We start from the raw sequence: 13695 nt of genomic DNA, 5'->3' as shown, positions 1-13695 counted from the left end.
AAAAAGGGCCACAAAAGTTATATCAAATCATTTACAATCGATACTCTAACAAACAAATATGGAAATTGATGATGAGAAATAAACTACGGGAATTGCTGCCGGCTGCCCCGTCCGGTCCCCGGCCTTAAAAGTTAATGCATGGCCCGGCAGCATGCGCCGGGGAATGACAACATTTTCCCGCTGCACGTGACGTGAGAGAGTATGCAACCCACCGTGTGTTGTCTGACTGGAGCGTTACAAATCTTGCTTTTGTGGAAACAGTTGCTGATTTGTTTTGACCTAAGACTAAACAGGTCCCGTTTTACCTCAAAACTTATCAGATTTGTGTGATTACTAGCGAGTAGTTACGTTGAAAGTTCAAGTTTCGATCGTAACTTTCTTCAAAACACCAAAGATCTTGTCCTGTAGCGCCGTAGGAAACGATGCTGACATTTTCATGGGCGAATCCATTAATTTCGCAAGGGGTGATTCAGTCCCCTTTTTTAGTTTTACATCGTTTCTTGAATACATTTCAGGAAAAAATAAATATTGTGACGTTGAACAACTTATTATCTAATAAAGAAATATTTCAAACACCATAACAAGTATTAGTCGTCATTTTTCTTTTTTTAATCAGCGGAAATATTGGTAATTATTGTTCCCAAGAAAGAACACCACCCCTTCATTACCACAAAGGTGTGGTCCGCTGGGGAATTAAGCATGCTGCATGGCAGCAGCTGCACTAGTATCACGATGGAGGAATCCTCCATGGTATCTCGTACGGCTGGTCGCAAGCGTCTAAGACAGCTTTCACCGTACTTTTTACCGCTCGGTTTTGGTTTTGGTTTGTTAATAACTTTATTAATTGATAATTCATTTCAGCAACACATCTCTTTCTTGTACCAGTACATTAAATACACAGGAAAATCGGCATGAACTTTTCACGTGCGTGCGCTCGGAAAGGTGAGACTTCAACTCTTCGCATTATTATTTTTACATTTCGTGCTTCTCATGCATCGCAGTTGCTTGCAATTTTGTTTCGGTGCGCTGCCGCTGTTATTTATTATATTATTATTAATAATATCGATATATCAAACATTCGTACCGGTCGATATGTTATCGCATCTTGAACGAATGTATCGCGATGCACCGGTATATCGTTTCAGCCTTAATGGGCACAGCCCGAGGCAGAGCAAGAAGTCCATTACACCTCAACTCATCTAACAACTCATATTTCACTGATGGTCACAGAAAGCAGTCTGTAAAAATAATGTGCACAAACCTGTGCCGAGGAGCTTGCCTCTAGGTGCATTCAACTTTCTGTCATGTCTCAGTCAATAAGGTAGTAATTATGCATCAAGTCCACACAGTCATCATTTCAATGTGTGTTGACTGACAATCGTATTGCAGAAGACACCAATAACACAAAATCTAATCGTCAAATTTAGAGATTGACAATTCATATCTTACCTATGGCATTTGGTGATACCAGATGCACAAATCCTGTGGAGAAAATGATGAAGACGATAGGAAAGCCAGTCCAGGCAAAGTACTGTACAAATGGAGAGCCCTTCAGTACTGTAAAGAGCTGGACTTGAGCTGTCAAAAGAAACAGGGGGAAAAAATAAAAATAAGACCTACTACACTTTGTAAACAAAAGAAGCTTTGTGATTGGTGTCATATCTCAGGGTGAGAATTATGAGTCCCCTCTGTGGTGAAAATATAGATGACCATTGCTAGGTAGGAAATGACGATTAACTTGATAATAGTGCACATGTACATTGTATGCACTAGGAACCTTCCCAATTCTATCAGAAGCCAACATTGTGCAAAATTAGGCTAAACAGTCATGGAAGGTTGGCATTAAAGCTAAAACATAAAAGTATCAACAAAAAGTACCAATACATCCACACACATGTACACAACATGAAACATGTCATTCACTGAAATTGTTTCTTGTTAATTTTTTTTCCTCACAAATTTAAAGGGACACCTCATAACAAGTATATATCCCCAAGCATCCATCTGTCAACGCACTGCAAAGCCTGGTACAAAAACCATTCTTATTTGCAAATAGAAAAAGAAAAAATATGGGGGGGGGGAAGGTTTACCTGTTTGGAATTTAGCAATGGCATAGTCCATAGCAAATGATAGCAGTGCCATAATGATGCCAAGTAGGGCTAGAAAGATCCAATCTTCCCCTATCTTACTGAAGACAAAGTCACGGAACCAGATCAGATTAGCTGGAACAAACCAGAGATTTATAAACATTCAACACATGTCAAATGATTGAAACATGTCACGCAAATCACTGATGAGTGATGAATAAAGTAGAATGTCACTGATTATGCCAATTACTTATGGATAAAGCGTGAACCATGCGTTGATGCAACCCCAACCTCAACAAACATTACAGCTCCAGACTAAACAGAAAACTAAACAACGAGTTAAGCATTAACCATCTATTCCATATGTCTTTGGTTGAACTCAGAGAAATTAACAAAAGTAGAAATGTCCAGAATACCATGAATACTACATGTATACATGTAACTGCTGTTCTACAGGGCAAGTAAAAAAAAAGCAGAACCCAAACCCCCAAAAATGTTTTTCATATTTAAAAAAATATGTAGCACCAAAAATAATAATGACTGGAAAGCCAATTTCAAAAGTTACTTTTAGATGAAAAAATTACTGAAATTGCTCAATCAGTTCAAAGAATACCACCATTTAAACGCAATGACCCTAAAACCTGTCTTGTCCAAAAAATCAATTTATTGCGTGTTTTGACTGTTTGGAACAACAAAGAAAATGACACAGCATACTTGTTTCAACAACCGTCACCAACTGTAGCACACAATATTTTGATTAACAACCCTGGTTAGGCAAACAATATGATTTATAAAATCTACTACTTTAAAGACGGGCCTTCAAAAGGACTTTGTTGCATATTGTTAACGTTTAAACTAAGATTTCATCGCTGGCGAATTGTGACAACAATTGTTGAAATCGCATTTTTTGGACGAGACGGGTTTTAGGGTCAGTGTTTAAATGGTGATTTTTTTTAACGGATTGACCAATTTCAGTAATTTTTTCAATCAAAAGAGGCTTATGAAATTGGCTTTCCAGTCATAATTACTTTTGGAGCTACATATTTTTTTAAATATGAAATATAATTTTTGGGGTTTGGGTTCCGCTTTTTTTGACTCACCCTGTATCAACTGAATCATTCAGCCTTACATGTACATGTGCACAGCCATGTACACGTATATTAGCAGTCTTCATCAAGTTTTCCATGTACAATTTCTGTCTGTTTTACGTCCACTGCATGTCCAGACCTATTCTAAACTGTACATATACATGTGCAGGTCTAACCACGACTGAACACAAAATGGACTGAATAGTTGCAGACGGAAAGACACTTTTTCTGACGTAAATTTGTTGGACTGTATCGCACTATTCCTAATGGAACATGTTCAAGAAGGAGGTTACATGTACCTTATATAAGTCATGTACACTGTATGTATCAGTACTTACATTTGACTGTATAGCAGCAGGTTCCCCTGTACTGTCTGAACTCATCATCCAGCTGCTTCTGTCGTTTCTGCTCCTCCTTCTGTCTAGCTGCCTCAGTCTTAGCAAATTGACTCAATTCCTGCCGATACCTGCCATACATCTGTGGATTTGCAGGCAGTTTACAATTATTAATCTTACCCAACTTCTTGCCCACTTTTGTAAATGTGACATTTGATGGTACTCCATCATCTGTGCATGACCCATAATTCTGAACGTTGGGAGCTGGTCTTGCATGTGAGAGACTCTGGTTCTGATCCGAGTCTGTGCGGTTGTTACTCTCTCTCTGTCTGCTCTTGTACATCAACTTGAAGTATGGTTCACAACTTATATCAGTTTTTGCACTGTCAGTCCTGATAAATAACGTACGAGAGGCAATACTGGCCTCAGCAGCTGTAAGGGATAGCTCATTGCCAGCTCGGATTGGTTGTAATTCTAATATTGACTCATGTTCAGGTTTGAAATGGACACTGTTTACATCCGTGATCCTCCCAGGGCATGAATGCCGCAGTTTGTTATATCCACGCTTTGAGTCTGACTTTGGATGCCTTGCAAAAGGGTGCAAGTGTAGCCTAGGGTGCCATCTGTGGTGTTTGGAATGCAGCTTACGTCTGCCTTGTAGTAGACCAAGCTCCTCATCTGTATCATCATAGTTTCTACGTTTGCTTTTCAAATGTGGCATGGCATTGAGAAATGACACAAATGGTTGAGTGTATGTTCCCTCTACATATGCCATGATGATGCTGAGTACAGTTGAATTCCAGATGTACAATTATTGAGTACCACAAGGGTCAAATGAAAGGACTCCAGCAACGCCCACGATCTTACAAATATTTTTCCAAAAGCCCAAATAAACAATATTAAAGACACACATTACAAGAAACTTGTAGCCACCAATGCATACTGCGACAACCTCAGAAACTTTCTGACAATTAAAGTGTATAAACTCCCAGCTTGTAAGCTTTTCCAGGCCTTCGTTTTGTGGTTTCAGACCAGAAATAACTGAACAATGTATGATCGGGCTTGTATGAGCTATTCCAAAAGACAAGCTTTTAGTCAGGAACTCAGAGATCATATCCTTTTCCTGTTTTCCTTTGCTACCACAATCAATGTAAGAAGTCCACACATGTGTGAGTCACCAAAAAAGCTACTATTGGTTTAAAGTTGCAAACATCATAAAACAAAATATCTTACTGGATTATTAGGGAATGACAGTCTAAAGCATCCTGTAAACTCGTGGCTCCTGGTGTGCTGACATTTTCAAGAAAAGCAGTACTTTTCCAACGGTGGTTGGCCGACCAGCATTGGAGAAAACTGGCTTTTTTCAAAAAGTGCTCCTAATTTTTCCTAATTATAGTTATTCCACATTTTCTTGGCAATTGATTACACACCTGTGAAGGTGAACAAGCCTTCTAGACTGATTCTCCGACCTTACAATTCCCCAAAGTCTATAAATTGCTCTGATCGATCTTAAGTGGGGTCAGGGAACCAGACTACAAGAACATGATTGGTTTTCTTGGTTTTTCCAGCATTTACAAGCCCAAAACGTGAAACAGGCCATTTTAACAATTTTTGCTATAACATACTGTACTGATCCTCCAAATCCATTTATTTCTGAAAATTGCAGCAAAAGCAAGTATTGTACATTCCCTTTAACACCAACAGATGGCAATTTAAAAATCATTGAGTTTCGTTCTGACGGGTCATTATGTATGGATGTATGTATGCATGTAAGTATGCACCTGTAAAGACATACAGGTACATGTATACAGTGTTCTCCAACTTTGAAAAGTAAAGGTCCGTGCGCCGTCAAAAAGTGAAGGGTGGGGGCGCTATATGCTAGGGCTAGGGCTATGACTGCTGTGCAGTCATACATTTCTATAAGCTAGGGGGTGCTATTTGCAGATGAACATGTAATTTATGTATGGAAAACAGCTTTTAGGCCATTTCTAAAACAGTTACACTTACAGTTGAGTACAATACTGGCCCAGCATCATCTTTTTTAATACATCAGTGCCCAGGGACTCTGAGGCAGTTTGGCTTCGAGACTTTTGATCTGATGGATTGTAACAATGGGCAGGCTTGTCAGTTTGACAAGTGTTGCATGTTATTACTTTTGGCAGAGTTTCTGACCAAAATATACCCTGGAGGGTAACGGTAGTCTCACTTGTTTGTCTTTTTTATTATTTTTTTCCTTTTTCTTTCAAAGCATGGCGAGCAACTTTTTAAGCATGGCGGCAACTTTTTAAGCTTGGCAGGTGCCTCAGAAAGCTTGGCGGGGCACCAGGTTATTTTTACAGGTTGGAGAACACTGGTATATATCTCCACCCTTATCATGTGAATGTCACAAGTTGATCCTGTCCTCCATTAACTCTAACTCCCAGCATGATTAACTAAGAACCATACCCATCCTGGCAAATTCCAACACCATATGGGAAACTGCATATACCGGTACATATTTCTGACTTTGTTTCTGGATTTGTGCCAACCCAATGTAAAAGACTGTCAGTTTAGGGGTACAGTACCCATCCTGACAGATTCCAACAAAACATGCCGTTGGGGTTTGATGGGTTGAGTTCTGTTAGGCTTCATAATAATGCATTCTTTAGTAATCAAGACAATTATTGTAATTTCAGAAACCATATCTTGCATATAATTATGAGGGAAGATGTGATTATGCGGATAAATGAGCACTTCAATTCTACTTATAAGCAGGAATAATAGCATGCACCAGTTTGAAGAAAAAAAAGTCATGGCCATGTCACCTTTTTTTTTGACAAGGCTTGTACTTTTTGATAATGTTTAGGTGTTGTCTTTTTTCATGCTGAACTTCATTATGTGATATTTGAAGGTGACTCGTGGGTGCCATTCTTATTCACTTCATGCATGTATCGCCCTGAAATTTTTAGACGTACATTTGTATTTGAAGAATCCACTGAAATAAACTAAATATTCATGAGAAATTAAATGTTCATTCATAATAACGTATTGCACTATCATTGGCCAGCTCATGCGCTGTCATGGTTGTCGATGTCATGCGTATAACGTACCGCAGTTTTCCAGACACTTTCAATTTGACAAGCTGCCTCCACTTAATTCTGCACATCGTGTGCATCCAAAATGTGCTCTAAAAACACATTTTTCAAAAAAAAAATTGTATTGGCGAGGCTTCCTGGATTCATCTTGGGTGAAATCACAAGGTGAGGTGAAAATTGATGTTTGGTGGCCCAGTACGAAATTCTTTCCTTAAACATGATGTAACGTAAATGCGCAAGGCCCGCCGAATCGAACAGCACCAACCGTAAACCGCATGGGAAAATCGTAATTTCTACCCCAACAAACTGTTCAATAATTACCAAAAAAGTGTCATATTGAGAGAAGGTAGCCCCATAAATGTGGACAATTTACTGGACTACCTCCGTAAATAAAAGCCACACTTCCACCAATGTACAAAAACATGTTGAACTTTGTCAAATTTGGATTTTCACATTTAGGCTTAGTTTGAAGTTTATTTTTGCTTTAGAAGCATACTCACCCTCTATAGGCTAATCAGAAACTGCTGCCTTTTTCAGATGTCTATTTTTCGTGAAATTTCCAGATTCATTTGCACACGTTTGCGTATCAAAATTTCAACATGAAATTTCACGAAAATTGTTCACGCAGAGATTGTGATCGATCGATGATTTTCGGTTCCCTCGATCGGAGCGCACCGTGGGGGGTACGGTACTTGCACTTGTACGCATGCGCATACTATCAGTTTGCATGTACTGTACCCCCCCCCCCCCACGGCACGCTCCGAGCGAGCCGAAAATCATCGAGCGATCATAATCTCTGTGTGCACGTTTTAAGTGTCAGATTAGCTCAGTGCGGAAAGGGCATATTTTTCAGCATTTTTGCCTAAAAACAGACAGAATCCAGCGATGTTTGTTAGGCGCACATAACGTGAATATGTCATGAGGTATTGTAGGAAGTTTAGGGGCGAACTGTGCAGCGGTTCTGTGAGAAATGTCTCTGTTTTGATGGATGTTTTTGTACTTAATTGGTGTTCCGTGCTGCAAACAATTTTGCGGGGTTCTGTGTCTATGAGACTTCGCTTATGCATTTCATCATACTAGTTCTAGGAGTAATAAATTTGGCCTATTTACTGGACTACCTCTGTTTATTTACGGAGGTAGTCCAGTAAATAGGCCACATTTATGGGGCTACCTAGTCTGAAAATTTGGGACTCTCAATAAAATTGTGTATGAGAGTCCCAAAACTTAAGGTATTAAAAACATGCAATACAAGAAAATAGACTGGCACCTAAAACAACCAGTCCAACACAGCTTCAGTAGTGCATCAATCAACCATGCCAAAAGATTTTAAGAAACATGTGGTATGAACCGGGAACTAGTCTCAATTTACTACACATTTCTCCATAGTCAAGCCACCAGACTAATGACACTGAATGAAGAGGTCAGTCTTTTCAAATAGTTGGATCATGGTTGGACATGTACCAGTCAAGTCTTTAGCCCCATTTTGAAATCAATTGACTTCCCTCTCATACATGTGCAAAATATTGAAGAAAAGTCTCCTTTAAAAATTGAATTGAGTCTGCAAACTTGGTTGGTGAAATACTGAGGACATTTTCTTTGCCCCAGTGGAATTTTTGAGAAATTTGCTGACTAAACTGTGAGTAAACTCAGTAAAGTGGGCCTGATTTAGTTTTGCACGTTTCAGAGCACTCCAGAGCCCTGTCTGGGGGCTACCTTGACTCTAATTTGATCGAAACTAAACAGGGGCCCTATCCGCTCCGTTCACAAGTACCCCCTCACTGGCAAAGGAAGCACAGTTGGGGGTGATCGACGGACGCCATCTTGCCTGACTACATTTTCTGCGAAGCGCGGCCACTGCGTGTATATTGTACAAATCCCATGGTGTACGTGCATCACACACGAGGAATGGTGCGTGTCAACCAGCAAAATGTCCCGCCCATGGGACGTCATTGCTAGGTAAAAGTGCGCCCTCTTTCGGTGGCGCACGGAGCTCATACACTACACGAGTCTGTCACGATTGCCGTTTTCCTGGCAATCGTGAAGTGTAGGGCCCGGTTCCTATATAACGAGGGAACAAAATCCACTTAAAAATTATAGGGACCTACCAACATGACCAAACCAATTGGGACATTCTCAATAAACAAGTATGTCATAGATAGAGGGCAAGGTTTTCATTTTTGACGGAAATTTGGGGGTAAAATGACGATGACAGCGCGGTGACAACACGCGACCCGAAAATAAAGATGGCGATCACCGCACGATGTACCGTGAGCATGCACGGCGCGCTGAATCGCAAGGCACAAACCGCGCAGGAAAATCGTGATTTCTTCCCCAAGAATCTGTTTAAAATTGCAAAATAGGTGTCATTAGAAGTGAGAAAAGTCCGCTTTTGATTGTTAAGGTGATTTTTTAGCAATTAATTTTTGACTCTAATTTGATCAAAACATACAGAGGACCTACACTTCACGATTGCCGTTTTCCTGACCCTGGCTGATTTCTGTACAATAGTGTCCATATGTCACACAAATTTAGCATTTTGTTGGACTCAACAGTTATATTGAAATACCAAAAAATGTTGTTCACATCAGTGATACAATAAGAACATTAAAACCCTAACCCCCTAGGCCCTTGTTGCTTACAACCATCCTCAATCCTCCAAAATCCTCAAAAAATTTTCAACTCTTTTTTTCAAAATTTTTCAAAATTGTCAGACAGTCCTGCCTCAAAATGCATTCATCCTCAATCCTCCAAAATCCTCCTTATCCCAAAACTTTGCACTCGTGTTTAAATGAAGGATAACCAACGCCAAATCCTTCAAAATCATCAGACAGTCCTGCCTCAAAATGCATTCATCCTCAATCCTCCAAAATCCTCTTGTGCTTCATTCACCATTCATCCTCAATCCTCCAAAATCCTCATGTGCTTCAATCACCATTCATCCTCAATCCTCCAGAACCCTCATTTGATTCAATCACGATTCATCCTCAATCCTCTAGAATCCTCCAAAACCGCCAGGAGGATTTTGGAGGAGTGAGGTGGGTTAGGGTTAAGAAATTACATTTATTTATAAATAAAAACACCTACATTTTGTTCATTATCACACACAAAATGTCAGACATCATGGACAAATTCGGCACACATACAATGATACATGTACATGTACATGTACATACACCAATGTAAAAAGGAAGAAGGGGGGGGGGGGGGACCTAGGACTCAGGCGTAGGAGCAGGGGGGGGGGAACCCTGAAAGGGCCTGGCAAGGTAAAAAGGGAAAATTCCACCATCTGGAGGGGGACAAAGCTATAAAAATGGCAATGTGGGTGGAACATGTATTAAAAAGGGAGAAATTTAACATGCACAGAATTCAGTCGTTTTCCTAGTTCCGGATAGCAAACATCATTCAGGCTGATTTCGGCTCAACTACTCCACGAATTCAAGTGACATTGATTAAAAAGTTTACCTTGAGTGATGGAGAGACCACGAAATAATTTTCAAAATTTAAGCTCTTTTCATTTTGATTTTACGACGTCAAAAGTGCCGACATCACTTTTCCTAGTTCCGGATCAGTTCCATCAGTTCCGAATCGATCAAAACTGCTTCATGCAAAAAAAAAATCACGCGAGAAAATCCCTTTTTAACCAGAACCAACCGAATCAAACATATTTTCTGATAAAGTATAATTTCATTATCCAAAAATAGTTCATGCAAGAGAATTCCAGCAAATTTTAAAAAGAGAAAAAAGATAAATGATTTTGAAACTTTTGTCTGCAGCACAACGGCTCGAACTCACGCACGGACCAAAAATCTTTGACCCAGCAGAATACGTCACACAAAATCGATTAATGCGCATGTAGTTGGGTCATAAGTGCGCGCGCGAACCGGAACTAGGCAAAAGCATACGGTCATTCCTTGGCGAATTTTCAAATATTAGAGACGCTACAACTTATTTTGATTGAACAAAGATTCGATGGAAGAATTTATACAATTGTAGTGAATGAAAAAAAAAAAAGTTCGAAACCACACAGTACGAGAGATATACCGAGGAGAAAATTTATCGTCGATTCGCAGCTCCCGTGATTTTCTTTAAACCGTCCAAACATATCGGAGTGCAAGTCGGAAATCTGGCCAAAATTCCTTTTCTAAAGATTTTATCGAAAAGATCTTTGGGTATCAAGAAGCTTACATTTTTCTTTTCAACATGCACTCCATCAGAATTTTGTTTATTGGAGACTAATCAAAAAGAAGTAGGGGCCGTTTGAAGCGATCCGGAACTAGGAAAAATCCGGAACTAGGAAAACGACTGTAGGCCTAGGCCTAGACCCGTGAACGTAGCTTGTAAACTACGCCACGCTGTTGTATTTTCGAACCTGGCGAAATTGTCCCTCTGACTCCCTCCGTTACACACACTGGACGTTATTTTGTCAATGTAATAAGTACTCACATATGAAGCTATCTTGAAATCTGTTTGTACGTCAAAACTTGCATTTGACAAAATTTGAGGAAAATTCTGGCCCCGGTTTATGAAGTCCTGCTAGCTGCCATTTTCTCCCAACTGACGCATGCGCATTGTGTTTTATTGTACTGTCCTGTTTCGTATGATTCGACGGCTGTTAACTGTCTCAGCTAAAAGAGACATCGTTTTAGACAAGTTTCAAGTCCTTTCCTCTCTCACCGCACCGCACGCGGGCGCACGTGCGCCCACGTGCGTGTGCGCACACGTACACGAGATGAGCCGAGCAGCCAATTGGGTGCGGGGTTTTTTTTTTTCTTGGGTTTGCGACATGAAACAGCCGTCAATCTGTCCAAGCGACTCGTCCGGGGTCATTTGTCAGGGTCACTTGTCGGGTTAAAATCTAATTTCTACACGTTCGTATCGGTCTTTATTGATGGCAAATTTCGTCGACATTACACAGCCTGAACAATCGGACGGGCAAATTTAGATTTCTAGGTGAGTACTCAACATGCATACAGAATTATGTATGGCGGATCGATTTCGCTAGGTTCAAAAATACACAACAGCGTGGCGTTGTATACAACGCCACGTTCACGGGTCTAGCCTAGGCCTAGCGTATTAAAAACCCCTATCAAAGTACCATCAGGAGTAGCCCGACTGCGTCTGGCCGTTCAGTACTATCGCAAGCTCTGTAATACGCTTGCGATAGTCTAGCCCCATAAATGTGGCCTAGTTACTGGACTGCCTCCGTAAACATAGGCCACACATCCACATGTACAAAAATCGTGTCGACTTTGCCAAATTTTGATTTTCACATTTAGGCTTAGTTTGTAGGATTTTTTTGCTTTAGAAGCATACTCACCCTCTTTATAGGCTAATCAGAAAGTGCTGCCTTTTTCAGATGTCTAATTTTTGTGAAATTTCATGTTGAAATTTTGATACGCAAACGTGTAAAAATGAATCTGGAAATTTCACGAAAAATATACATCTGAAAAAGGCAGCACTTTCTGATTAGCCTGTAAAGAGGGTGAGTATGCTTCTAAAGCAAAAAAATCCTACAAACTAAGCCTAAATGCGAAAATCAAAATTTGGCAAAGTCGACACGATTTTTGTACATGTGGATGTGTGGCCTATGTTTACGCATGGTTTACGGTGGCAGTCCGGTAAATAGGCAACATTTATGGGGCTAGCGATAGTCCTACTGTACGGCCAGACGCAGTCGGGCTACATCAGGAGAAAAAAACAAAGAGAAAAATTTAACATAAAACAAAGGCCTTATTTGATGCTCAAGTCCCAGTCAAACAACATTCAGAAGAAACCGTAACATTTTATGGAAATACACAGGGACACTGAAAGCTATATCTTTCCATATTAACTTAAAAGTGTTAGCGTATTTACCAAAGTTTGCTCGTAGCCGAGCTCTCGGCGGTCCGGTTGAAGCGCCATCTTGGAATATGTTGGAAACCCCCACAATGCAATGCTCCCTTATTAAATGGGCATGATGTCGTCGTCCGTCCGTCGTCTGCTCTCCGATTTACAGAAAGCAGAAAGGCACCACTCAAACCAGTCAAGGTTAAGTTAAAAACCAAATCATGCATTTGCCGCCAGGCAAACATCACTAGTCAATTCTTAAAAGAAGAAAATGCTTGCGCACGTAGCAAAATGAAATTTTATTGACCCCCACAAACCAATGAAAACATTTCCATGTGTCACCATCTGACCATCGTGACCCCGTACCGTGCGGGGGGGGGGGGGGGGGGGGGGCGGGGCGACAGCCCCCATGAAACCTTGTCACCCCCCAGTCGCCCCCCCCCCCCTGAGATTTTGAGTTTCAAAAAAGAATTATCATCGATCTACATGACGCCCCCCCCCCCATGAAAATGTTCCACCCCCCGCCCCCCCCCCCCCCCCCCCCCCCCCCCCCCCACTGTACTGAAAAATTCCTGGCTACGCCCCTGCGCGAACCACATGCACCAAGGATGAACCGAGAGTCCGTAGCATGCAGTAGAGGCAGACACGACGATGGCCACTGGAAGAAGAAAATGCCCGCGAAGAAAAATTTATATTGTTGATGTACCCTAACGTGGCGCGGCCCCCAACGTGGCGCACTTTGATTTTTCGCCTGTAGCGCCTACCTAGAGCAAAAGTTTTAACTGAAATTTCACAGAAAGTGAAATTTAATCAAGTTTTAAACACTCCTGTTCATAAATCGCGAGTTAATTTACCCGTAACAAAGTTAGAAGAACAATTTATTTCGGCGTGATTTTCCGATTTTATTTTCAAGTGCAAAGTGAACCCTTTGAAAATGCCCCGAAAAATAAAAAAATAATTTTCTGACAAACATCTGGCTGGGTATGTAAGTAGAGATAATAATGATTTATCACAATTTATCAAGTTTACAGAAATTCTTAAATGTTAATTTGGAATTTTCCGAGCTTTATTCAAGTGCACCACGTTAGGGAACACTCCGCCAACTTTTGCCCAATTTCCGGACGCCACTGTTTTTGAATTTCAGATTGAATTTTGTGAAACCGAAATTGTTCACATAGGTTATAGTGCAAGCATTAATAAGGTAAAAGTACTAGTATTTCACTGCATGAATTTGAGGTTTGTCAACAAAGAGGTTTGGCAACACTACACGAGGAAATTTGGGTAA

At 40.6% G+C, this 13695-nt stretch overlaps 1 protein-coding gene across 3 annotated transcripts in view; it reads right to left on the bottom strand.

The window, feature by feature from the left end:
* LOC119731598 (chloride channel protein 2-like) overlaps positions 1-12529 on the bottom strand; it is a 42498-nt gene extending 29969 nt beyond the window's left edge. For all 3 annotated transcript variants that reach the window (XM_038204790.1, XM_038204791.1, XM_038204792.1), the window contains exons 1-4: positions 12438-12529; positions 3514-3652; positions 2091-2222; positions 1450-1578 (exon numbers count right to left, since the gene is read on the bottom strand). In XM_038204790.1, coding sequence (XP_038060718.1) covers positions 1450-1578; positions 2091-2222; positions 3514-3652; positions 12438-12485 — 448 coding nt within the window. In that variant the 5' untranslated portion in view covers positions 12486-12529. The remainder of the gene's footprint in view (positions 1-1449; positions 1579-2090; positions 2223-3513; positions 3653-12437) is intronic.
* Between the last annotated feature and the right edge of the window lie 1166 nt (positions 12530-13695).

Source organism: Patiria miniata, unplaced genomic scaffold, assembly GCF_015706575.1.
Source record: "Patiria miniata isolate m_02_andy unplaced genomic scaffold, ASM1570657v1 HiC_scaffold_24, whole genome shotgun sequence".
In the NCBI taxonomy this organism is placed as follows: domain Eukaryota; kingdom Metazoa; phylum Echinodermata; class Asteroidea; order Valvatida; family Asterinidae; genus Patiria; species Patiria miniata.
The sequence above is the reverse complement of the archived record's forward strand: the minus strand, read 5'-3'. Positions and strand labels throughout refer to the sequence as shown.